This window comes from Mercurialis annua, linkage group LG7, assembly GCF_937616625.2.
Source record: "Mercurialis annua linkage group LG7, ddMerAnnu1.2, whole genome shotgun sequence".
Taxonomy (NCBI): domain Eukaryota; kingdom Viridiplantae; phylum Streptophyta; class Magnoliopsida; order Malpighiales; family Euphorbiaceae; genus Mercurialis; species Mercurialis annua.
The window spans coordinates 6,193,885-6,218,895 of NC_065576.1; the positions used below are offsets into that span (position 1 = coordinate 6,193,885).

The following is a 25,011-nucleotide window of genomic DNA, read 5'->3' on the forward strand; positions in this document are numbered from 1 at the left end:
TGCTAAGTAGGAATCTCTATCCTATTTGTACCCTACAAGCTCCATGATAGACTTGATCATAGGTTTGCATATCTGCCCAGGCTTGCCGAAGCCCGGTCTTTAGTGCCGGGTCTGGACAATGATTTTTCTCACAAGCTCAGTCCGAGTCCAACCTCGAAAAAGACCCGCTATTTTATGGGCAGTTTTGGATTTTTATTTTTATAAACTTTCCATGTAAGCCCGCTCAAGACCGCCCGAGCCCGTAAAAATATAATGTTAGGGCCAAGTTTGAGTAGGCAATATAAAGCCCGAGCCGGGCTTGAATTTATATAAAAAAATTACAAAGCTTTGCGGCCCGGCATAAATAAATCTACTCCATATTCAATATGAAATAACTTGAGGTATGCCTGTGCAAAATTGAATTGTGATTAATATACTGATTCAAGCATCGAAGTGTTTATCGGACAATCGCCGTTCGATCAGCAGTCTAACGTTATTTTACAGGTTTGCACCAGTTGAGAAGGCATGCTCCATCAGTTAGGAAGGGAAGAGCGTTTGTGGGAAAAAATAATTCCACGATCTAATAGAATGTTGCCCAATATTTATACTATTTAATATATTATTTGTTGATGATGAATCTTTATTTTAAATGTGTTTAAATGTAATAAAGATTAAAGTTTGATGTAAGTTTGAGGTGTGTAAGAGTTCTAAAAGTTAAAGTTTATGAGTACAAGTATGCATTTTATCTTAAAAATCAATTTATAAGCACAATTATGCATTTTTTATATAATTAGTGAAAAGTGGTATTTTTTTTGTGACGAGAGAACCCCTAACAAAGTCCGACCATTTTTTTAGGGGCGAACCCGATCATCTAGATAAATTTTTGGGAAAGCTAGACTCGGCATCTCATTGTGCGGACCTCCTACTTAATAAGAGCCTTATAACGACTCATCACTATATTTTTCCAATTAAGTCCCATTTTGTGGAGATGGGATTCGAACCTAGATTATTTAAGTTCCAAATTTACTGTTCACATTTGTAACCAATTGAGCCAATACATGGTGGATAAATGGTATAAATTTAAATTCATAAAATAACAATAATCAACCCTTAAAATTACATGAATGATAAAATGGGTCCCTAGTGCCCTAACTTTGTGCCACAATGAAGCAGGCAATCTTTCAACTGTAATGGGCTCTCTTGTTTTGCCCCAACCACTCCCCATATCAATTTCTAGAGCACCTTACCATCTCCATAACCCAATTACAAGTGTCCTTAATCGTAGGTCCCTTGCATCATCCCTCGCTTGATCTTTAAAATTCCTTGTGATTATTTTGATTGGGTTTGTATTAAAAAAACCAGAAAATTTTATTTATAAATTTAATCAAATATAAAAATTATAATACCAAATTAACTAAATCCAATATATCAATTAAATTCGATTATTAAATTTGATTTAATTTTTACATACCTCCCAGTGAACTCTCCAGTTTCACTAATTTTAAACGCAAGCAATGATGATTTGTTATTAATGTTATTATGAAAACTGCATCCATCATCAGAGATACAGAGTTGTGGAGAGAATTCTAGTGGGACAAGCTATTTCATAAAGCCATTTTCTTTATTTATTCAGTCGGTGCTTTTTTTTTATTTATTTATTTATTTTTGGTTTAATTACATAAATACTTACATATATGCATAAAACATTAAACAAAAAAAGTGTCGTTCTCAGAACTGGCCTGGCCCAGCCGGTTCAACCAAAAAACCTGAAAATCGATACCTTGGCCTATCCGGTATTACCCTTAAACCCATCTTTTTGATAAATCGTTTAAAACCGCTTAACCATTTGGAAATCCATTTAACCTGGAAAATTCGGTCCAAATTCAATGAGTTTTAGTTTTTTTATTATTTACTTTAGTTTAATTGTTCACTTTAAACTCAAAAAAAAAAACTAAAATATTTAGTCATTTAAAATTTAATGATTGAATAATAAAACTAATTATAAAACATATACTTTCTATTTTTGATCAAATTATTTAATTAAATAGAAATATATATAATTTCATAGAGGTTATTTGACTTTTTAGAGTGAGCTCTTTTGATAAAATGTCTATTTTTTAATTTATTATTTTAATAATTTATATATTAAATAATTCTATTTCCATTATTCTTACTATGTAAAAAACTTATTTCTTTTTATAAAATTATATAAAAAATTATTAATATATTTTTATTTTTAACTTCTGATTAAATTCCAGTATTGTCCCGGCTCTATCCTGATCAAACTTTTAATCCTTGACACTCTATTTTTACCAGGTGAATGTTAAGGCCAACTATGAAAATATTGAAAAAAACAGCAAGCCGCACCATCAACAGAGGTTGAAAAAAAGGAGGAAATTAAGGAACGAAAAAGATTATTTTATCTCCAAAGTTCGGTTCGTCATCATCGGTAATTTCTACGCTCCACAATCATTCAATCCACATGGACTCAAATGCCCCCCATCCGCAAATTATTGGTAGGGCCTCTCTTATGTCTACGTCGCATGCTTCGTTTTTACTACTTGACACGTGTTATTAATTTTTTTATCACTGTGTATAATAAAATATTTTAAGTTACCAATGAGCTATATAATTCAAATGTTATATGCGCTGGTCAGCATAGGTTGTGGGATCAATTTCTCCGACAAGCGCCGCCCTTTCCTTAATTATCAAAAATTATTCAAATTTAACTTTTAAATTTGAATACAGTGTGTCAATCATTAGATGATAAGTGTATAAAACATTTTTTAGCATAGGAGTGTTCCACCATCATTAAAGGCGTAACTAGGATAGGATGGAGATTAACCACTTGCATGTAAGATATTGTATCCCTAATCGAAGGAATAGTCATAGTTTTTTGAGGCAAAATCCTGGCAACAGACTTGACAGAATATGTAGCTTGAACTAAAAATGGAGCAACCTTGAATGGAAATCTAGCTCTGAAAGCCCTAATATTATAGGACCCAATACAAACCGTATTCATCAATCTCAAAACCTCTGTTAGATGCCTCGAATCCTCAATATTCAGATAACCAAATCTCCTGCTAGCTCGACTCAAACGACGAGCAATTGACAATTTTCTATAAATCCCATATTGAGCAAAATCCCTTTGAAGATATGAGAATTTCCAAAACTGCGGGAAATTTTCAAAGTAAATCACCGCCAAAGAAGATTCTGAAGGTTGAGAACGGGATAGATTTGGCAGGTTACGACCATGGTTACGAAAGGAAGGAATTTGACTAGAGTTAGAGTTAGGGTTGAAAGGGTGGGAGAGAACCATCATTCTTAAATATCGGATAGTCTTTTTATAAATAGAAATTATTTAATTTCATTAATTCTTTTAATATTATTCAAAATGTCATAAAAATATAAATGGTTATGATAAGAGAGCCACCTATTGAGTTTATTTTCCTTTTCTCTTAACATATGATTAAATGTTGGCTTTGGTATGTGGATGAGATATGGAAAAGATTTAATATAATAATTGAAAAAAGGTTAGGTTTAGTTGGATGATGCATGCAATTATTCAGTGATATCTTGAAAAAGCTACGAAGCTGGAGGAGATATATAATATATTGATCTCGATTAATTTATAAATGTAAAAAATTATAGCACCTAACTATTACGTTATGTCATTCATATAATACACCAGTAATATATTGTCTATATAAAAAAATTAATGATAAAATATTAGATAATAACTAAAAAAAATTATTATAAATATTCGTTAACTTGTTGTAAATATGAACCAATAAATAAGTAAATTATAAATATAAATATTTGTTTATTTATTTGAATATTAGTGATATTTCTTTTTTATATATAAACCATTTATATTCCAATCAATTGTGTCCAAGTCAATGTCTATCTTGAGTCCATAATATTGGCCTATTTTGGTATACAGATATTCCATGATAATAAGATTGGGAGTAACTGAATATATAATTGAAACGAAATTATGTATTTTGGAACAAATTGGATAAAATTAAAATATTTAAAATTTATAAATTTTTTATTAAAAATTTGATCTTTTTTGATTATTTGACTTTTTTTATAATAATAAATTTAATTGAAGGTTAACTAACTGTTAGACATATATATATATATATATATATTTATATAATTTAAGGGTTTTTAGTTGAGCCGCAATTCTATTTCTTTTCTGTATTACAACCTAATTAAAAATTAATTTATTATAAAAAAAATATGATATGTCTAAATGATTTGATTATTAAATATGAAATCTTTCTAATTATATCTAACATAATAAAAAGGTCCAATACCTTAAAAAAACTCCTACTTATAGCCCCTTTCGATCTCATCCCGACGTTGAAACTTGTATTTATTCTATTTTGCATTTTATCGTTTCAATTATACACTGAAATATTAAATTGACGTTTTTTTATTTGAAAAAAAAAATTAAAAACGTTCTCCATGTATAACATATATTTATTGTAAATGTTTAAAATTTATTTAGATTTACTTAAATTAATTAAAAATTAAGAATTAATTTTAATTTGATTATGGGTTTTAGATCATTTCTAAAAATAAAAACTTTATTTGTACTTTTTTAAGTGGCAATGAATTTAATTTTATCTTTAAATATGGTTGATTGAATGATTTCATCGTTTAAGTAAAAAAATTGACAAAAATTTAAAAATTAGGGTATAACTGAAACGATAAAATGCAAAATAGGATAAAATTGACAAATTTCCAACATTATGGTAGGATCGAAAATGAGTTATAAGATTGAATGTTTTAAGGTTTTAGGCCTAATAAAAATGTATATAAGTTAGAGGAGAAAAACCAAAATTTTTCATTATAATAATTATTTTAAAATTTCGCGCTTACGATCACCATGTAAGAATGTAATTTTTGTATCCTTCTTTATATAGTATATTTATAATTATCATTTTATTAATATATATATATGTATCTGTGAACCCTGTCATTTTTAAAAGGTTAATTTTTTTATAAAAGCCTCATAAATATTCAGTTTTTTAATTTATTCAATTTATTATGAAATGCAGTTATTTCAATTATGTCCAATAGGCGATTTTGCTATATATCAGTGCCACGTAAACGTCATATCAGCAAAATTATATAGTTGAACATTATTAAAATAAAAATTTATATTTTGGAACGATATAGATAAAATTATTTAGTCTTTTTTAATCATTTATCCTTTATATTGCATAGAAGCCTAACACATTCCATTAATTCTTAGGGCTGCTTAGCAGCATTGTGCTGGTATGAATCTGATCGAACTATCAATTTCTTAAATGCCGCCATTAACTATATTCTTGTGCGATATGGTCCGCCGCACCTTTTTCATTTATATATATGGCTGCCCTATAATTAACCTATAATCACTCTCTTCATATCTTTTATTAATAATTAAATTTTTTGTCTAATGGAATTTATTATATAGTTTTGTTAATAATTGGAATGTTAATGTAATAAAGCAAGGGTTTGCATTTTGTTTTACTAAATTTATGTTCATTTTTTTTGTTTAAATTGTTTAAACTATAGTACATTTTTAATTAACCATCAAATATTTCTATTAGATTTAACCATAGTAAATTAATATTAAATTGGTCCAAGTCATCTAAATATTTAATACTTAATTATCAAAAAAAAATTAATACTTTTATTTAGGTCCAACTGCAATAAAATTTAAACACTTACGAGCAATTTAAACTAAATTTTTTAATTGTTATAAGGGCATTTTTGTTTTCCAAAAACACTTTGATTTTTTGGAAAGAAGATACTGATTGAAGGGTAGTTTTATGTGCATCGGTTGCGGTACACAACAAATTCTCTACTGCCATGTTAAACTCAATCATTTAGACAGTTTCATGAAAAAATTACCACTTTTTTCTCTTTTTGAAAATGGTTATCTTAATTACATATACAAATAAAGTTAAGTTAATACTACTTGATAGTGAGGCATGATAATATTAAATTCTTAAATCTATTTTTGTTATTGTTCATCAGGTTTGCAGAGTTTCGCCTTGACTAATTCGAATCTGACCGCATCTGGTGTGATGGAGGAGTCTGTTAGCGGAAATTTTTACATTCACAAAATTTGAACTCAAAACCTTACTTAAACGATATCAAACTGCTTACCACCTCTAACAGTACTGTTGATAAATTATTAAATCTATTAAATGTGGTAATATGAATTAGTTTAGGGTTATCATGCTTTGTGGGTGACCTAACTTCTCATCAGCATAGCCGACAAAGCATTATTGAAAGTGCTTGTAAAATGTATACGTAGCAAAGTGGGTCCCAATCACACACCACATCAACTTTCTAGTTAAGCAAAGATCCGGATTCTTGTTGATGAATCATATTCTGCCACCATTATTAACTCTCTCAATTCTGTAACTCTATTTGTGTCATCTACCTACTTTTTTTTTTCCTTCTAATTATATTATATTTTTTTTATTTTCTTGCACAATAAATCAAGAAATTCAAGAAGCCAAAAATAAGCCCACTCGCATTTATAATAAGCAGGAATAAAGTTATCAATTGTGGGTTTAAATAGATCTATCAAAATTGCATTAAATCAATATTGTAAAAGAAAATTAATTTAATTAGTTTCTAGTTTGCAAATTAAAAACTATAATTACTTACTTGGATTCAATTTTTTGAAAAAATTGATAATCAAAACGTCTAGAGTATCAATTGTCTAAAATATTTTGAAATGAATTATTATATTGGCCGACATTCAGCTCCAGAAATTATTATTTTAAAAAATTCGATTAGTTTGAAAATTTTGATAGTTTTATCATTAAAATGGCCGACATTCAACCTCAAAGATCAGCATTTTAATAATTAAACCAATAGTCAAATCAATGAAACTATTATTTTTCAGTTTAACTAGTTTCCGGTTGAATAAAATAATAAAAAAATAAAGATTCATTTGATGATAATTCTCTATTTATGATTCAACTTGTTTAACCGGTGATTCAACCTTACATCGATCCAGTTTTTCCAATTTTATCTAGACCAATTTAACTGGCATAATTTTTTAATTTTTTTATGTTATTAGATCGCACCACTAGCCGGTTTTCTGTTAACCGGCTGAAAACCTATCCACCTCCACCCTCTCTTTTGATTAATTAAAAAGAGTAATTTATTTCAAAATTCGAAGAAATAAAGGGGATGATATATGGGTAAAGCAATGTGACATGATGCATGCCCATCTCTCTCCCATTGTTAAACCAATTAGGCATGGAGTGGGAGACAGATCATGTGGTTTGTTTTAAAGAAAACTTATGAACTAATAATATCCCCAAATAATGCCTCTCTCCGATCCAATTATCATTTTCCCATTTACTTTTTTTTTTTCTGTAAACCCTAACCCTCTTTTAAGTTGAGACAAAGCAACCTTTGAATGAGTGCAACTAAGAAAAATATCATCAATAATAATAATAGGTCTAAATATAGGGTGGGAAGTTGGCTACTAATTATTTGATATATGTAAAAGCAATTAATATAGAGTTTGAAATCACTAAAATTTTATTAATAAAAGATTTTAGTTTCAAATTTTACGAAAAAAGAACATATTAAAAAACAATTAAATAACTCTATAAATTTATCTTGTTAGATTTAAAATAAATTAAAATTCAAAATAGGTTTTAAATTTTGATTCGTCGCTTAAAACGAACTACATACATTGACATTGTTATTCAATTTGAATTTTCTGAGGGATTATTCTCATATGAATAATTTTTTTATTATTTGAAAATAGTAGAATATTTATAAATTCGTTAAATTTTGATGGATGAACTATCATAATTTTATTTATGGAAGATATAGTTAAATTTTTATAAATATAAAATTTCTTTCTTCTAATGATGAGTAGTCTTGATATTTTTATTTTTTACTTTTAAAATTTAATTTAGTTTGTACATTATAATGATAATTAGATGACCTATTTGATTATTATTATTTTTAAATGATTGTTCTACCATAATAATTATTCATAGTTGTTGGGCAAATCATTTATTTTTCATTTTATTGTTGACACTCTATTGACTAATATTTATTTTGAATGTTTCATTTTAATTGATATTTTATTCTCTTTTATTATTAGTTTTTTTATTATATTTTTTATTATAATTATAAATATATAATAAATAATATAAAAATAAATTTATACTTTCTTTAATAAATATTTTAAATTGGATTTTTTTGACAATTAATTAGAACATGTGGACTAAAAGAAGTCAGTTTTCTAAAAGGTAATAGTTAAATTTGGTACGTTAATGGGTAGCGAACCGGTGAGCGAATCATTCTCTTGATGTGTCTTCCACTGCCATGTGAACTGTATAGTAGTATCCAATTCCTGAGATAGAATTAAAGAGGCAACAATAATAAAACAATTCTTTTTCTTGTTTGTTTGATACGATAACACGAAATATTTAGAAATAAAGAGGATAATATTAGTGGGGTTCAAATGGTCAACCTTTGTATAAAGATAAACAAAATTAAAAAGAATTTAAAGTTTAAAACTACTATACCCTTTCATGATTTCCATGCCTCCAAGATTCTGTTCTCAACTAAAATTCATTTCTGTGATTAATAATAATAAATTATATTTAGCTATCCACAAATATGTTTTATTCATCAAATATAATTTTAATTTTTTTGTTTAATTTACAAAAATATATTCATATTTATAAAAAATATAACATAATATTATATATTAATATATATAGTTTTTATACAATATTATGTTACGTTAGCTAAACAATAAGCATAAATATAATAATAACACTAAAAAAAATGATAAATAAAATTCTAAATTGGTGGTATGTTTGAGAAACGAAAAATAGTTGCACATTAATAAACATATACTTCATTTATTTTAATAATAATTATAATTATTATCATCATCATTATTATAATTATAGCCACCCACCCACCCACCTCTAAAAAATAAAAAGTCCAACCCATCTTTCAATCCCTACTTAAAAGACCCCTTTTCTCATCTTCACATTCATACTTTTCCTCTTTCAAAAAACTTCAAAATTTTCAAAAATCTTACAAAATTCTAACATCAAAATGGGCTGTCTTGATGAACAAGTTTGCAACACAGGTCTTGTTCTAGGTTTAGGGTTCTCAACCTCAAAACCAGACACCAACCAAAATAATCAAAAATCCATAGTCAAGATTAGTAGTAATAATTATGAGCCATCACTGAGTCTGGGACTCGGTTCTGTAGATTTGATTCGTCAAGCGTCTTCTCCACTGAGTTGCAGCGCTATCTCTAATTCTTTCTCGAGTGGTAGGGTTAAAAGAGAGCGAGAATTTAGCAGTGAAGATACAGAAGTTGAGAAGATTTCTTCAAGAATTGCTAGTGATGAAGATGAAGATGGTAATACTAGAAAGAAATTAAGGCTTACTAAACAACAATCTGCTCTTTTAGAAGAAAGTTTCAAGCAACACAGTACTCTTAATCCTGTAATATTCTTTTTCTTTTTCTGTTTAATTTTTGCTTTCTTGATTATTTTTTTTTTTTAATTAATTAATTTGGTTAATTAATTTGTTTTCTTAATTAATTTGCAGAAGCAAAAACAAGCTTTAGCTAGGCAGTTAAATCTAAGGGCTAGACAAGTTGAAGTATGGTTCCAAAACAGAAGAGCCAGGTATATATATTATTCATCTTAAATCCTCTAAATATTCATTTCCAAAAAGATAGTGGTTAATTAGTAATTGGAGTTACTATTTTTCTATATTTTAAAAATTTAATTTTGTTTAACTAAAATTTTAATTTTTTTTCTTAAAATAAAATTTTCTTTAAATACAATTCTATTAAACTTAGCCATAAAAATGAGTATGACATTTTGATCCGTCTATTTTATGCATTGGAACATGTATTTTTATCTCTCAATTTAAACCTATTTTCCAACATAGGATTTTTATTTTAAATATATTAATCCTTTTTATACTGAAATTAAAAAATAATTGTGTAAAATAATTATTTATATAATTAAAAATTTATCTAATGGACCGTAAAAGTAAATATAATTCGAAGTTAGGATATTGATTATTTTATTTCGTAAAATTAACGAATTAGAATGTTCGAATTATTTTTAAAATATATTTATTAAATTAGTTAAAATTGTGGATATAAATTTATTTCATCAAATAATAAAATTTTAAAATATAGAAAGTACGGTAGTTTTAACCTAATTTCAAATATTGTGAATAATAAAATTATCTGTTACTTAAATTATGCCTGATTAATATAATTAATTTGCAGGACAAAGCTGAAGCAAACAGAAGTGGACTGTGAATTCTTGAAAAAATGCTGTGAAACCTTAACTGATGAAAATAGAAGGCTACAAAAAGAAATTCAAGAATTAAAAGCTTTGAAAATGGCTCAGCCATTTTACATGCACATGCCGGCAGCAACCCTAACTATGTGTCCATCTTGCGAAAGAATTGGTGGTGTTGGTGAGACTGCTTCAGCAAAGAATAATAATCCATTTTCATTGGCTCCTAATAAATCTCATCATTTCTATAATCCATTCACTAATCCTTCAGCAGCATGTTAATTAATTTATTAATTACTTAATCATGGTTTTAGGTTATCTAAATATAGGAAAATTTTATAAAGGAGAAGAAAAAAATAGACTGTGCCCATAATCCCTCTATTTTTTGGTTAAGGGCTTGTATTATAGATTAAGTATAGTGTAATTTATTATTTTGTAGAGAAATAGTCAATACTAATCTATCTAATCTTCCTTTTTTTAATTAGTTTAATTTTTATCATAAGCTTGTATACATTTCAGCAGATATATATAAAATGGCAACTATATTATTTATTTGTTGATTGTTATTATAAGTTCATGTGTTGGAAACTTCCTTAGTAAGTTTTTGATTTATTTGAATGGCATGGTTACTAATCTCTCTATGTACTCCCTCCGTCCCACTTAAGAAGGGACATATCCCTTTTACACATAAATTAAGAAAATAATAATTACTTTTGACTTTTCTTATTTTACCCCTATTAATTATTGTCTTGTAGTTTGTGTGTAGAGTATTAGCTTTAATTAAAGAAAGAGAAAATGAGGGTATAAAAGAGAATTCCTTGTAAAATGGCACAAAAACCATGATTTGGCCTTCTTATGTGGGACAAAAAAAATTGAGATATGCCCTTCTTAAACGGGACGGAGGGAGTATATTATATAAAAAAATGATATGGTTCATGTGTTAAATTAATAAGATTAAGAAATTATATAAAATTTTGATTCAACTTTCTAATAATCAACCAAATAATAATGACTAGAATGGCCAAAGTCTAACAAAACCTAATTACAAGAAGTAGAAATGAGTCATACCACAATGATGAGTGAAGACTAATTAGACATATCATGCTTTTTAGTGCCAACTTCTGTTTTTGTTTTTGGTAGTTTGCTCAACTATTTGTTGTGCCCATAACACCAACTAGGGCGGCATTTCATTCAAATTAAATCGGACTAAATTTTATAATAATTTATTTTAATTTGAATTAAGTTAATTAATTTAATTAATTTTTAAAATTTGATTTAATTTTTCTGATTTGATTTCCGAAATTTAATTAGTTTATTTATGTTATTGAATCAAAAAAATTAATATTATTGTAGTAATAAACCGAATCAAATTTAATCTAATTTGGTTCGATTTGGTCCAATTTTATAATAATAAACGGGGATAATGATAAATGAGTTGAAGGTGATGATTAAGTGACTGGATAGATAGAATTGTGGGGGAGGAGAGGGCGGTTAGGTCACGTGTAACTGTCCCTAATATAGTCAGTTGTGTTCTAATTAAACAAAAAAGAAAAAAAAAGGAAAAAAGCCAAAAAGGGTCAAGAAATGAGTGGTGGTGGAGAAACGTATAGACAAAGAAAGGAATGGATGATTCACTTGCAATTAATAAACTATAATATAAGACCCACCCTTTTTTGATTATTTTAATTTTTATCATAGGCTTAAATTTGACTTTTTATTATATAATTATATTACTAAAAAATATCATCTTTTGAAAGGGAATCGCTTGTTAAAAAAATGGGTTAATTACATATAAAATCACCACTTTTATACGAAATTGCAAAAATAACACGACCTTTAAAACGTGGCAATTCAGGGCACCACCTTTCATTTCTTTTCAAAAATAACACGGGCACATTTTTAGTGGCATTTTTGCTGACGTGGCGTGACACGTGGCACTCTCATCAGATGTCCAAGTCAGCAAAATTTTATCAAAAAATGTGCCCATGTTATTTTTGAAAAGAAATGAAAGGTGATGCCCTGAATTGACACGTTTTAAAGGTCGTGTTATTTTTGAAAATTCGTGTAAAGGTGGTGATTTTATATGTAATTAACCCTAAAGAAATTGTGTCCATAGTTTTGACGTTTTACTATACAGCATATACACCATTTGAGTTTAGCTCGTTAATATAATTAAATTTATGAGCAGCTATTATTTTATCTTTCTCTTATGACTATTAAATATTTAATGATATTTTTTTAATTTATATTATATTTATTTTATTCTATTTAATAATTATCAACTTTCTACAAAGATTAAATAAAATCAAAATAGTAGAGTCGAGTTAGAAAAAAGGTTTCTAAAGCGTAAAAGGGTAAAACAACTAAAATATAATATTTTTATGTGAGTTTTTATGTTAGATTTAAGAGGCAAAAGGAGTATATTAAAAGTCGTACATATAAAATAATCTATTTAAATAGACGAATTTACTTTTATATTTTTACAATTTATTTAGAATAATTTTTGAAAATGAAATAAATAAATTGAGTATTTGTGTGAAATGTCTCGTGAGGTGCTTACTCTTTAGGGGGTAGTAGTGGGTCATAAGCCACGTGATGTAGCAATGGGGTGTACGTAGGGCATGACCTATCTAAATGTTGATCAATCATCATGGGAATTTTGCCATGAATTCAATGTCACCTTCCTATTTCATTGGGTCCCTTTCACTTTTCATATTCCAAGTTTACAATAATGGATCATATCTTAGGTTTTTACTAACCAAATCAACCTTATTGGACGGTCTAAATATTTTTCATGTTTATAACTTATTAAGCTTTTTACAGAAAAAGTCAAAAATAACCTTCTACATAGGTTGTTTTGATCATCAAACAAATATAATTGAATTAACTGAAATAAGTTTCTTTTATATTTTAACTGAATCGTGATTGAAATGTTTAAATTATAACTAAATTAAAATTATTTAGTCGTTTGATTAGTTATTTAATTAATCATATAATCAAATTTTATAGAAATTAGTAATTATAAATTAATAAAAATAATTTAGTAATTGTTCATTACACATAAGTTTTTTAAAAATTATAAAAATAACATTTTTTTATAAATAAAAGCGTACAAATAATTTAATTAATTCGGTCGCTTTGACTTTAAAAAATTTAGGTTTAAAACCAAAATCTTCATTGATTAAATATTCAAAATTATTAACTAAAATTGAATTAAATTTATTTGATTTGTTAATTTAATTCGGTTATGTCATAATTACTACTCCCTCCATACCAAATTGATAGGCAGTTTAGGGCAAACACAAGTGTTAAGAAATTGTACTTATCAAGATAAAATGAGTAAATTTATAAACAAATATCACACTTACCCTCATTTATTATAGTAGCAATTTTGTCTTTTAGCATCTTTTGTGTTATTTTTAATGCATTCAACTATAATTAATGAGGGTATATATGACAATTAGTCATTCAAGTAATAAATTACTGCCTATAATTTGGGACAAAGAAAATACAAATAGTGCCAATCAATTTGAGACGGAGGGAGTATTTGTTATGGATATTGTGTATCATTGAAATGATTGAGAAGTTCGTCATAAATCTACGCATTCGATATTTTGGAATTATGGTGTGGACCAATAAATCCCTGAGGGGGCTTTCCTGCAAAAGTTAGAACTTTCCACGAAACTTGCACTCTCTCATTTTCATCGCCCATTTTTCTTTTACCATTATGTAATTATGCCTATCCGATTATTAAAAAAAAAATTAATCTTTCATTTTTAGTTACTCATCATGATTAATCTTTTGAATTATACGCTACCTATTTGATACTACTTTTGTCCTTGTTTTTTATATAAAAAAATTAATGATTTTAATGATGATTAATTAACAACTGTTCAAAAATCTTATAGATTTTTTCATCTCTCCTCTTATTCTACAAGAAATTCTAAAATGTTTAGACAACTCTAATATAGAATATAAATACATTATTCAAATATCAAAGTTTTAGATTTAAATCTTTGTAACGTTATTAAAAAAATAAAAAACCAAGTATTTATATCTAAATTAAGTTAAATCATTATATCTAATTAATTATATTAAATCAAAATTTTCATCTATATCATCTTAAACATTTTAAACAAAACAATTGATCTTACGCAATGGACATTTTAAACAAAACAATTGATCTTACGCAATGGACATTTTAAACATTACTATGAAAGACCAAAGTCAATATTGATCATACTAGTATAATTTATCGGGAGTGATCAAGAAATAACTTAAATTACTTTTTGACATTTTCAAATTTATGACCCAAGAAATAATTAGAGGTCTAATTGAAAATCAATAAAATAATCATTGCAAATCTGTCAAACACGGAATTATAATCTAATTTGAGATTTGTCTTTCTTGTTTAATTAATTCATGTTTTTACTAATTCAGAGAGATTCTCTACTGCTTTATACTCCCTCCGTCCCAATAGAGTTGTCCACTTTGCCTTTATCACACAGTTTAAGAAAAGTAATTATTGTTTATGGGTTTTATAAAATTTTATTTACTTTTCTTGTTATACCCCTATTAATTATAGGGTCCACTTTTAATTTACTTATTAGTGGATTTTAATTAGGGATAATATAGGAAAATTAAGTGTAAAATTTAGTTACTTTTTGAAAGTGGACAAGAGTTTTGGGACAAAAAAATTTCTCAAAGTGGACAACTCTATTGGGACAGAGGGAGTATATTTTTTTATATAAAGGGAGAGTCTTTAAATGAAATCAATTGAGCTTTAGTAGAGAAAGAACAAAACTTTTGGTGAGAAAATGATGACAATAAATTAATAGATAATATTTTATTTAACTTTTATATTTGTATTTATATTTTCATAGTATTATATTAAATACATCATATATCGCTATAAGTATTATAATAAAAAATATTAATTACCATAGAGATATAACTCAAATGGTATAAGCATATAATAGCAAACTATTAGGTTGAAAGTTCAAATTTTTATAAGCGCTCCCTCCTCCCCAATAATAATAAAAGAATACATTAGTTGAAAAATATATTTAGTTTTTGTGTAAATAGAAGTTACTAATATGAAAAAAAAAATCAAAAAAGTTGTATTTCTATTAGATTAAACAAAGGAGTTTTCCTGGTTTAATTGAGGTTGTGGGTTCAAACCGTACTCATGTATGCACCCGTTTAAAATTTTGGACAAGAGCTTTGTTTTTCGCAAGGGGATCTACCCGATTCGAGGGAATTAGATTGAATGTGGAAGATTTTGAAGGCGATGTTTCATAGTTAGAACCCGTTCAAAACATTTCATGGTAAAATAAAGGTGCTTTTATTCTCATTATAATAGGTGACCGCTCTTTTTGATATATAATTATCAGTTGTCTGTAATTAATCTTCAAAAAGAATTTGTTAGTATTTTTCTAATCATCGATTTTTTTTATTCTTTCACCTCTCCTTTAACTTCTCCATTTTGACTCTAAACTAATTAAAAAAATTCAATCGAAGTTATCTTGTACATAATAAATAAAAGCGGTTAGAAAAAGAAAAATCAAAGTCCTAAGAAAATTAAAAGTTAGGAAGATAAAATTTCAGATAAATGGTTTTTCAGGTGATACTTCTCTATCTGATCTGATAGAGAAATTATAAGATTTCTGCCTGTATGGTCATAGTTTTGTATTTTGGTACGGGCTTTGATGTTGTTTATTCAATTCTTTTGAGTTCAATTTTTGACTAAATCAAATATATTTAGCGTTTGTTAAAATTTTAAATTAGTTTTTTTTATTATAAATTAGTTTTTTTATTATAAATTAAAATTTAAATAAATTTTTGTATTATATTTAAAATAAAAATACTGAAAAATTAAAATTATAAAGTGCAAATGGTGCTAGAAAATCATCACCACTTAAACTTTCTATGTTTAGTAAGTAATCATTAAACATTTTAGTTTTAATTTTTTATAGTTTGTTTTTTTAAGAAGATTGATTGTTGTTTTATTGTTTTTCAAAATATTTTATATCAGTTGATTTATGATGTATTTTAATATTTTTTTAATATATTTAATTTTTAAAAAATATCTTTACATCTACATAAATTTATTTATTTTCATTTTTTTAAGGGACATATTTTATTTTTTTATACTCTATTTTCATCTAAAAGGTTCATATAAAAAATATTTTTTTATATTAATGATTATAATTTCAAACCTAATTTATCAAATCATCTTTAATAGGAATAGAATAAAATAAAAAATAATAGAGGAAATTAGGCTCACCACCATCAAAATCCATTTTATTCTCACAAATACGATGCGGCTATCATCCTTTTAAGACTACGACCAAAACTGATTTCCTTTCATTTTTGATTTTTTGTTTTTTGTTTTTACCGTAAACCGCCCGACTATCTCCGCTTGGGTTCGATTCTAATCTTTATCACTTCAACTACTGATTTTACATCGATGCTATCTCAATATCCAAATCTAACAAATGGCCCCGACAACCACCGTTTTCTCCGCCAATGATGATAAATCCGTCGTCGGAATAGAAATTCGCTGAGACTTTTCCGGCCATGATGCAAAATTTTCGTCGAATTGGCTAAGGATTACGATGTTGGGTTGATTCAATTGTAGTTAAATTGAAATCAACATATCTACTCCTAAAAAAAACTATGTAATCTTCCCTAATTCCTGATAACAAGTTGCTACTGTTGTGCTTTATTTATAATTTCATGTAATTTATTATTTTGATTTGATTGTTGAAACTTGTTTTTATAAAATGGGTACTGTATAAAAAGAATGAATTCAATGGAAGAGTTAAAAAAGTTGCACATAAAGTGTTTGATGAAAAGTCTGAGAGAAATTTTTATATTGTTTATGTGCTCAATGAAATGGGAAAGTCCTTGATTCACTTAATGAAATGGAGAAAAAAGTAATAATAGCAGAGTCATTAATATTGGATGCTACTTAATTTAATATGAAATTATACATGTAGCAAGTGTAACAAGGAAATTTCAAAATATATTACTGTGTTTCAAGTTATGGTTAATATTCACTTTCAAAATATATTAAAGTGTTTATTATATAACTTTGAAGTTGTGGTTAATACACTGCAAGAAATATATTTATGTGAAATAATTATGGCTAGAGTTACTCAAAGGTTCAATTAGTTTTCATATTTATTGAGCTCTAACCATATTTTTATTATTTGCCTATTCTTTGCACACTTTTGCCTAATTTTTACATTTTAACGTAAACATTATAACCCCTTTGTTTTTGCCTTTGGTGATCTGATAGTCAACTGTTGGTAAACTTATATTTAATAAACCGATATAAATCATAAGTTTAATATTTAATAATTAAAAAAAACAATAGTAAATTATTTTTTAAGTAAACTGATAGTCAACCGTTGGTAAACTGATAGCCAACCATTGGTAAATTTATAAAATGGATACATTTTAAGTTGTGATGCTAATCATATGTGTGTTAGTATGAGTGTTAGTGCAAGTGTTATTTATGGTGAAAGATTGCTTTCTTCTAGTTCCTTTTACTAATTTCATTTTTGATTTTATGCCTGATTGGAAAAAAAAAATTAGGTAGAGGGATGGAAAAAACTAAATAAAAAGACCTTAAAAATCAAAAATTGAATAACTAGAAGGACTAGAATAATTAAAAAATAGTATAAGATTTTTCGGAAAAAAATGATATAGTATAGGACCTCCGTATTGGAAGAAAAATGGAGTCTATGCCCGAATTAGAAAAATTAAAACATTATGTTTTGTGATTTTATTTTGTAATTAATGATTGTAATTATATCGTTGTTGGTTTACTGTCACGACCCATTTTCATGATTCGCGACCGGCGCTAGGGTATGGGTAATGTAGTACCGAAACCCGTAACTAGCCTTTCAAATAATTCATAAACACATAAACCTGCAGAAAACCAATGCTCGGGGGCAACCGAGACTTCAACCTAAACTAGCAGTTATAATAATCAACAGTTAATATAACATGCTTATTCAATTCCGAGTCTAAAATAGATTTATCATAAACCAATATAAATAATATAACACGCCAAAGCAATATAACCAGTCGAACCAATCCGACAAATATATAATAATAACGAAGACGTCTAGTTACTACTGCGGTCTAAGAATAAAATAGTTTCACTGTTTTACTAAAATAAAAGGGAACCTCCGAGGAAAAGTAAATGCGGAGATCACCAGACTCTCTCAGATCATAACCCAGGGGAAAATTGGGAAAACAACGGGGTCAGATATACTGAGATGAGTTCATACCACTATCTACATTTATTAAGTGGAAAACCTTTAAAACGTTTAAAGCATTTAATAACAATATTACGAATAATAGTTGGAACCCTAATCCACAATTCTACATAAATAACATAATCCAATAGGTCTGGTCCCGAGAGCTGAGCTACACCGAGTTACCTCTGACCACACTTATACCAGAGTCCCGAGAGCCGAGCTACACCGAGTTACTCTACTTGGTCCCGAGAGCTATGCTCACACCGAGTTACCACATTACCATAATTACCTTTTCCAGATCGTTACCGGTGCGCACGCAGTCCTAATGATGCCCATTAGGTAGCATGTTCCAACTAGAAGCCATAATATAAAAACAATTCGAAATATACGTACAGTATATATATATTTAATATTAAAATAACAATTTACTTAATAAAGCGGTAAATAGTAAGTACAAACTCACTGCTTGCTAATCCACGTGAAAACCGGCAAGCAACTAATCCTGGTTCGCCTCTGGAGCGCGAACAATAGACGGTCTAGACAAATAAAATAATTATTAAAAACAGACCCTAACTCTAGAGAGTACTAGACACCACATAGGACTAGCACAATTAACACGTAGTAAATAACAATCCAAAGTAACACAAATATATCCAAAAGGTAACAAAGCCCAATTAATATAAGTCTATTGAGTTCCCGCTTAAAATCCAATTTATAAATATTATTTAATAACTTTAAATAATAAAAAATTTCCAAATAGTGGGTTAGCCGAGTTATCATAAACTACCAAGTTAACCTCACTTGTCGGGTGACCCAAGTCTAACCCGATTCAAAACGTTTATCAAATATAAACCCGAGTTTATATTTATAAAAAAAATTCCATAAAATAATAAATCATTTTAAAAGCGGAACTCAATAACTTCAATTCAAAGTAACCCAAGTTACAACCCCAAAAACTTAGTTAAATAAATCAAATAAAAATTCAGGGACCAAATTGTATTTTAACCAAGTAGGGACTAAATGGTACTTTTGCCAATTAGGGGCTAAATTGCACTTTAGCCAATTTGATTTCCAAAAATCAAATTAATTACTTTTATTTACAATTAATACAAAATACAAAGTTATAAATCAAAAATCCACTTAATTAAGTTATAAAATAAGTTTAGGGGCTAAATTGTAATTTAGCCAACTTTTGACAAAACGACATTTGAAGGCAAATATAACTACCCGAGTAATTATATTAACTTAATTTATAATTATCTATCATTTCCACTATTTAATTTATATTCAAAATAAAACCCAAGTTATTAGTTTAAAGTTTAACCTTAAGGATTAAGTTGATTAAAGTCAAAGTCTTTGGTGATTAAAATGAGAATTTAACCAATCATCTTCCTAACTTATAACCCATATGAAACCCACGTACAGAAGCTCAAAACATTGAAACAAACCAAACAATGTAACTTCAAATTGAAAGCAAATCATGAAACTGAATCATGCCAAAATCTCAAACCCTCAATCAAAACCACATCAGACTTCAATCTAGAGTCTGTAAACATGAGATTAAGGCAAGAACGAAACAATGTCAACATGTTAACAGTAACTCTATAACAAAAGAAAATGAAACCGAGAACAACCAACTTACTACGGATCCGAGAACCAAATGATGAAACAACTCAATCTAAAAGCTTGATCTAATAACTACTAATCATGCCAAGGGATCCATAATCAAAAGACAAGCAAAACAAAACCAAAAGAGGAAGGGATGGTTCGGCAGAAACATGACAGCAAAACAGAGGACACATTCGCGTATAAAAACGATGAAACGGAATTGATTAGAACGAGATCGACGGCGTACCGTTCAGCGAAACTGAGATAGGGAGACGTAGGGAATTGAGTCTAGAGCGTCTGAGATCAAGCGGAATCAATTTCGATCTAGAAACGAAAGAGAACGAACCAAATTACGTAATGTCGTTCATAAGCAAAATCTGGAAATCAAACGAATCAGAAACTTACCGAACAGCGATCTTTGGAAGGTGATAACAGGTTCGATACTCAGCGAAATGACAAACGGAAAACGGCTAGGGTTTCAGTGATGAGTGGTGAAGATTTTCTGTTTAGAAGTCGAGCTGATATAACGAGTGGAAGCGGGCCGTAAACGAGGTCGAAGAGGGCCACACGAAGGGGTCCTAAGGGCTGCTATGATTCCCGAACGGGAATGGCTTTTCAGCCCATGACTCCCGTTCGGGAATGCCTGGTCTCGAACGAGACCAGGCCCAAAAAGGAGATTCCCGTTCGGGAATTTCAATTCCCGAACGGGAATGAATAAATTCCATTTTTTTTTTATTTTTAATTTAAAAATATAATTGGTTAAACCAATAAATCACACCCAAACCAAACAACTCGAACCAAGCCACTAATATCGAGATTACTTCAAAACGACCGGGAAAAATGTCGGAATTTAAATGTAATAAAATGCAAAATTTTACGGGGTATTACATTTACCAATGGTTTACTAATAGTATACCTAAAGTTTAATTTTAGTAATATCATTAGTAAATCTTAAGTTAACCGTTGTTAATTTTATAATTACTGTTTTATGATGATCTTGATTTTTTTATATAATATTTTTATTCACTTGTGTATGTGCAATGGTTTTTTTTGTTAGTTAACCAATGGTTTACTAATTGTACACCAAAAATTTTAGTAAATTATGTAATGATGTCGTTGTTGGTTTACCAATGGTTTACCAATAATATACTAATAAATTTAGTTTTAGTAATACTATTAGTAAACATAAGTTAACCGTTGGTAAATTTTATAGTTATTGTTTTTATGATGCTTTCAATTTTTTTATATAATTTTTTTTTCACTTGTGTATCTGTAATATTTTTGTTGTTTGGTTAACCAATAATTTACTAATAGCACACCAATAATTTTAGTAAATTAAGTAATAATTCATTTTAGCATTCTATAATTTAAAAATAAAAAATAGTAATTTAATTTTTAAATAAACTGATAGTAGATCATTAGTAAACTGTTAGTGAACTTATAGCAGACTGTTAGTAAACTGTTAGTGAACTTATAGTAAATAGATTTTTGGTAAACCGTTAGTAAACCGTTAGTAAACTGAAATCGTAGTTTTGCAAATAAAAAAAGTATTTTTATAAAAATATTTGGTCAAACAGTAAATTTTAACTAATTTTGGTCAAAAGGTATTTTTGAGAATATTTAGGTGTTTTATAGGTATTTGTCTAAAAATCCCAAAATAATATAGCAAAATTAAACGGGACGGAATGAGAGTCTCTATAGTTTAGAACATAAAACGTAAGATTTGATTTACGTGTGGAAGTACGTAACTGTATTAAAATACCAAAGACATGTGTCTTGTATTGGCTTAATTGTCGGTCTGTCGAGTTTAATACCATTAAACACGGACATGATGTTACGGATTACATAATACTATATATTAAATTTATATAATAATCTTTTCAATTATTGGTTTAGTTTGATCACGCATATAATCTTGATAGCTACTAAACTTAAATACTTTTATACTAACACTATAGTCCAAACACTATGGTTGCTTAGCACCAATCGTTAATTAAGACCACGTGTGATGCACATTTGATGGCAATTAATTATAAAATGATTTACATAGAAAGAGTCCTAATTGTAGTAATGCATGCGTGGACCGTTCACAATTTCTATTTTCTTTTCCTTTATTAGGATTGCATGTGTGGACCAACACGGTTGCTTTTTCTTTTTCTATTTTTTATTTTAAACATAATAAAAATGCATTTTCATAACAATTACAACTGTAAAAAAAGTTGCTTATATTAAATATAGAGCAAATTACTCTAAAACTTCTCATATTTATTATAATTCACAGTTTAATATCTCTTATATAAAATCAAACAATTTGATAATTCAGTTTTGATTTTTTAAACTATAAAATCATTATAATAGTTTCTTAATAATTTAATATTTACTTTCAAATAATTTAATACTTCATTTTTAATTATATAAACGATTGGTACTGCACTTTTAATTATTTTAACAATTTGATACCTCATTTCAAACGATTTGCAAACGATTTGCTACCTCACGTTTTATTCCGTTAACGATTTGGTACCTATATATAATAGAAGAGACTCATAGTTTACAAAATCAAAACTGAAGTATCAAATGGTTTAATTTTCAAACAAGGGATGTCAAACGGTTACAAACGTGAGGAGTCTTAGAATAATTTGTTCATAAATATATATAGTATTAATTTTTTAACCATATCGATATATATACATTTATCATGAAACTGAATTAGCATAACAGCATAACTAACATAACTTCAAATTTTTAAAAATGCCACAACATGTAAATTTAAATCATCACACAAAAATATTTAAAACAATCAAATTTAAAAGTGTTAAGTTTTATGGTGATTTTAAAATTATTTATAAGACTCAAACTTAAGATCTTATGTTAGTAATCTATACTTTTTTTATCTCTTTTTAATTATATTTTTTTAAGAAGTTTTCAGTTATATTTGGATAATATATTTCATAAATTAGAAAGACTAGATGATTACACTTGGAAAAATTATTTAATTCAATCGTTGCGCTATATTATTTGTGCAATAAAACAATTGTGCGTTAGCCATGTGTAATTTTTAATATTTAAAAAAAATTAAAAAAAATTACTATCGCAAATACTCATTAACTTGTTGTAAAAATGATGTGCCACAGCCGTTACATGGAATAAATATTCCTATATTTGGTACCTCCTCCGTTTTTATTTAGTTATCCATTTAGCAAAATATATTTGTCTCTAATTAGTTTTTTATTTAGAATTTTAGTGTTACTTTAGCTATTATCTTTCAAATGTATTCTTTTTTACTAAATAATTTTATGAGTCAATTTAAAATATATTTATTAATTAATAAGATTATATTTGTATTTATTATTATAAATTAAGATAAATATTTATTATTTTAATATGTATAATTTTGAGTAAATGGACAATTAAATAAAAATAGCCGGTGTAAAGTTTATTGTTGGAAGGAAAATTGCAATAATTGAACTAATTAATGTTTGATTGATAAATTAATTATGGTTGGGTTACATGTTCCACATTTGGCATCATATAAGTCAAAAACAATGACTAGACCTTCATCTATATACAGCCTCAATCCATAATCCATAGACTTTTATTTTTGTCCCAAATATATGAAATATAGATTTATCTAAAATTAATTTAAATAAATATTTAAAATATTATTAGTTAAAATATTTTTAATTATTTAAATTAACAATTTTTTAATAATTTTTTTATATATATATGATTACTTTAAATCAATGATTGATAAAAATACATTAGAATAATTGATGGATCCGGATTGACATGAGTTGATTCTTTTAATTATATTTTACATTCACAAAAAATAAATTAGAATAACAAATGAACTGTAACTCAAATATTATGAACGTTGACCAATAAACTGCTAACATTGTGGGTTTGATTTTTCCTACAAACACTCTCATCTCTTCAATTATCAAAAAAAGAAGAAGATTAGAATAAGTCAGAATAATTTAATAAATAACACTCTGATATTTAAATCAGCGATCGATCTATAAAAATGGCATAATTTTAAATGAAGTTTTTTTTTGTGTGTGTGTGTGTGTATATATATATATATATATATATATATATATAGAGAGAGAGAGAGAGAGAGATATTTGGTTTAACTTAATCTTTTAGTCATATGCGACTGTTCTTTTTATATCTATTAATTATGAACAAATTATTTATTTAACAAATACTCCAACAGTATATTATAAGTACGTAGTTAGTATAATTTTAATTAAAACTGCAGTTAAAAGATCTTTAATTATGAACAGATAAAGTATTATGCTTTAACAACAACCTAAGCACATAAGGACTTGGCCTAATGGCCAGGTCTTTATAAGTGCACTGCGAGGTCAGGGGTTCAAACCCCGACTTTCGCTCAGGCCGTAGTTTGCCTGTTTTAATTTCAAAAAATGCATATTAACTCCGGCTAATCTCCGCTAATAACTAACCCTAGAATATGTCTATCTCTGATAAAAAAAAACAACCTAATAGAAAAGTCTTGAGATTTTAGGAATTAAATCAAACTATGTTTGCTACTTGCTAGCATGTGATTTTGTAGCCTTTATTTAGGACAACAAAAATCCCATTGAAAGGCCCCTTTTAACTATAAGAAACATAAGCCGTCGGCAACTTTATAATGCCCAGCTTGAATGGAGGGTATGTAAGCTAGAAAAACTATACTCTTTCTCTAACAATTTGGATTCATTTGTCATATAAGAATTTTTTTTCTTATTTGTACTCTATAAAATATTGTTTCATGCTCATTATAAAAAAAAACTGCACACAAAACAATTACAAATTAACAC

General features: G+C 27.4%; 1 protein-coding gene across 1 annotated transcript; it reads left to right on the forward strand.

Annotated features, from left to right (window-relative positions):
- Positions 1-8,997: 8,997 nt before the first annotated feature.
- On the forward strand, positions 8,998-10,861 carry LOC126654660 (homeobox-leucine zipper protein HAT22-like). The gene is made up of 3 exons (XM_050348595.2): positions 8,998-9,492; positions 9,598-9,677; positions 10,295-10,861. The coding sequence occupies exons 1-3, from the start codon at positions 9,094-9,096 to the stop codon at positions 10,587-10,589; spliced, it is 774 nt and encodes a 257-aa protein (XP_050204552.1). The 5' UTR covers positions 8,998-9,093; the 3' UTR covers positions 10,590-10,861.
- The last annotated feature ends 14,150 nt before the right edge of the window (positions 10,862-25,011 follow it).

Excerpts from the sequence above, each read along its gene's own strand:
- LOC126654660 (XM_050348595.2), top strand. The coding sequence starts at position 9,094 with ATGGGCTGTCTTGATGAACAAGTTTGCAACACAGGTCTTGTTCTAGGT. Across the intron at positions 9,493-9,597 it reads AACACAGTACTCTTAATCCT|AAGCAAAAACAAGCTTTAGC; the intron begins GTAATATTCTTT and ends ATTAATTTGCAG. Across the intron at positions 9,678-10,294 it reads TTCCAAAACAGAAGAGCCAG|GACAAAGCTGAAGCAAACAG; the intron begins GTATATATATTA and ends ATTAATTTGCAG.